Raw genomic sequence first — 3,445 nt, 5'->3', positions numbered from 1 at the left:
AAGTTTCCTAAACGGAACCATATGGACTCATAATGCATATTATAGTCATTCACATATTCGACCGATACAAAAGCAATTGTATTACAAAGGTAAATTGCAAAATGCCAGTCTTAAATCAATTAAACCGCGGCAATGACCGCGTGTATCATAAAAATAACTTTTGGTCTACGTACATTATACCGTTGTGCATGAAGAACATTTTGAAATATTAAGAATCATATTAGACTGTCAAACATTGTGACAAATGTAAAGCTTTGCCTAAAATAATATTTATTTATGTCTATATCAAGACACTAAAAAGAGTGTAACCTGTGCTTTAAAAATGCAACAACCGTTTGCCCATTGAAATGTGAATAAGAAAACTCTCGTAACTAAATTGTTTGAAGATAAATTTTATTGAGATTATGTAAAACTTGAGCTCACAAATCAAGAAACAAAAACAATAACACAGAGAGTGTTACGACACATTGCACGAATAGAGAGATCAAAATTACACAGACACGATGGAAAATACAACACAATGATCACAATACAAAACAATACCACTGAGAGTGTTACGACACATTGCACGAATAGAGAGATCAAAATTACACAGACACGATGGAAAATACAACTCAATGATCACAATACAAAACAATAACACAGAGAGTGTTACGACACATTGCACGAATAGAGAGATCAAAATTACACAGACACGATGGAAAATACAACTCAATGATCACAATACAAAACAATAACACAGAGAGTGTTACGACACATTGCACGAATAGAGAGATCAAAATTACACAGACACGATGGAAAATACAACTCAATGATCACAATACAAAACAATAACACAGAGAGTGTTACGACACATTGCACTAATAGAGAGATCAAAATTACACAGACACGATGGAAAATACAACACAATGATCACAATACAAAAAGGCTTTTTTCAACACGACCACTTGTTGACATATCTGCTATTCTGTCTCAATATATGACTGTGGGCTTTGTGGAGCTGTATGTTTTTTATATTACTACCCACAGAACTTTGGGAGCTGTGATTCAGCCTTTTAATAATACTTCCTCATATTCAGTATATAAAACCATTGAATATATATTTTCAAAACTATTCCAGCGGTACCAATGTCTCAATATTGTCACCATGTGGAACTCTGCCGACGAATTATTAATACTCAAATCTAATACAACACGACATATGGGTATCAAACAAAAGTGCTTTTTTTAAACCATTAAAGGTCTTAGTGTATGCACGGTTTATGAGAATAGGGTATTATTCAATTTCCAGTTTATATTCCACAGAACGTTTGATGACAGAATTATAGTTCTAAGTAAATGTTATTAAAAAAAAAAGGTTCGATGGTTTCGTGGGGCTCGGACCCCGTGTAAGACCTTCCATGCTGCTGACTGAAGTATAGAGGAATACACGTTTCCCTGTTAAAAGTATTTTTTGACATCATTCGCCGTCTTTGCAGTGACACAAGTCCTTGAATTCAACTCGATTCTCATTGGTCCACAAATAATGGCATCAATTGAACATGATTGAGTATATCTTTAACGCAATCGGAGCATCTCGGTCATTTACCACCGAAAACTAGTCGTCGTATCACTATGACGGAGATGGCCGAGATGTTCCGATTGTCTTTAACGCCTCATTCGGGCTGCGTCAGTGCTGACCCAGTCCTATTTTTTTCTGCAGAACGTGAAAAATACTATTATATGTATTTAACCACAAACAAAACGGCTTTTGGATTAAAGCATTTGACTATTTATAAAAAAATAATTTATGTTCATTATGGAAGATAACACATAAGCTTAATGTTGTGTCCACCTTTTAAGTAAAGATACTTTTATTTGCCATGCGAATTTTTCTGTTTCCGCCTAACCCCCACAAACTTGGCCCGCCAAATTTCGATTTGCTCTGTGTGTCCCAAAGACTCTTGAAGCCTTTTACTTCAGGGCTCGATATAGTTCCTTCTTGTCCATCGGAGCTTATTGTTTCAAAGTCGCCGGTTTCTGTGGATGAAGTCATGCTTGTTTCCATCGCCTCCTCCTCTATCGACGACGATGTCTTTTTCAGTTTTTCCATCTTCGATAACTTACTGTTAGGAGGGTGGTTGCGTTTTTCTAGCAATTTGTCGCCCCAAAGGCTTGTTGTCGCGAGTTTCGGTGGGCCTTTCTTTGGAATCCGTGGAACGATGTTTTCTTTTCCTTTTTTTAGAAAGCCGAGAAACTTCGACTTCTTTTTCTCCGCTTCTTCGCCTCCTTCGCTTTGGGCATACGCGTACATTGATCCAAGGACCATAGAACCGGCCGCATATTCAAGAGAGCCATAACCGCCAAACTGTTCCGAGCCCATCTGCGCCATGCTGCGTTCCCGGCGACACCCGGGACACGACTCATCATAGTGTGGCTTCATGAGACCCTGATTACTCCAGTTGGTCGTATTGCAGGCGACGCACATGTTGGAATGCGTTCCAAGCGGGTCTGCGTTGTCCGGGCGGTCGCAGTGTCCCCAGCTGCTCGAACCGAAGCCTCCTGTGCCGATGTTCCCGCCACATGGCTCACCGGAACTGAACCCGCTGCTGCCCCAGCTTCCACTTCCATGACTCGATGATCCCCAGTTCCCGCCATTGCTCCCGGCGTCTACGGAATTGCCAAACCCACCGGAACCCCACACCATTTTACCAACGTTATTTGAACACTGTGAAAAGCAAGATACTCATTTAGCATTTGTAGCAATGAAAATACAATGAATAAACTAACATGTATATATATATATATATATATATATATATATATATATATATATATATATATTGTACAGAAAAGTGTTTTGCCGAGAATTGTCTTATCATTTTAGCAATTTACTACGACAATTACTTACACCAACAATTAAGTAGGAGTATTTTGTAATATTATATTCAAAATTTGCTATTAACATGTCTTTAAAGGCCGTCAATATATATAAAAAATCTTAAATATTTATAAACGAAGTAGAATAATACAATTTAAGTATGAGTTTCCATTTTAATAATACAATAGAAATTTTAATTTAAAGTTTATGTACCCTGTATGAATTAATATGATAAATCACTTACCCGCGAGAGAACTCTGTAGACATTTGTTGGCAAACAATATCTTCACAAATCTGTTTCTATTGCGCTCAAAAGTGTAATAGACGTTTACCCTATTTATTCGGAAAAAAATGAGTAAAAACTTTGGATTAATATTGGCAGTAATAATTATCTGATTCAGACACATTGACAAGCCATCGTTCCGTTCAATATTGCATGATTTCAATCCAACAAAGGCCCAATAGAAATGAGAATTTTCTTTTGTCTTCTAACAGTGACTTTGTTTGAATAGGAACAAATTACTTACCTTTACTTTCCTCAATGATTATTAAAAAAGAATAGATCTTTATAACGAAAAATTCCGA

The 3,445-nt window shown here is 37.0% G+C and overlaps 1 protein-coding gene across 1 annotated transcript; it reads right to left on the bottom strand.

Moving 5' to 3' along the window:
• Positions 1-358: 358 nt before the first annotated feature.
• Positions 359-3,225, bottom strand: LOC128242548 (uncharacterized transmembrane protein DDB_G0289901-like). Its single transcript, XM_052959739.1, has 2 exons — positions 3,105-3,225; positions 359-2,707 (listed from the first exon to the last, which is right to left on the bottom strand). Exon 2 carries the CDS (start codon positions 2,684-2,686, stop codon positions 1,838-1,840), a length of 849 nt encoding a protein of 282 aa, XP_052815699.1. The 5' UTR covers positions 2,687-2,707; positions 3,105-3,225; the 3' UTR covers positions 359-1,837.
• Between the last annotated feature and the right edge of the window lie 220 nt (positions 3,226-3,445).

Source organism: Mya arenaria, chromosome 8 (assembly GCF_026914265.1).
Source record: "Mya arenaria isolate MELC-2E11 chromosome 8, ASM2691426v1".
NCBI lineage: Eukaryota > Metazoa > Mollusca > Bivalvia > Myida > Myidae > Mya > Mya arenaria.
Note: the sequence above shows the minus strand (reverse complement) of the source record. Positions and strands in the feature narration are given on the sequence as shown.

What these genes read in the sequence shown, in the direction of transcription:
- LOC128242548 (XM_052959739.1), bottom strand. Translation starts at nt 2,686, where the DNA reads ATGGTGTGGGGTTCCGGTGGGTTTGGCAATTCCGTAGACGCCGGGAGC.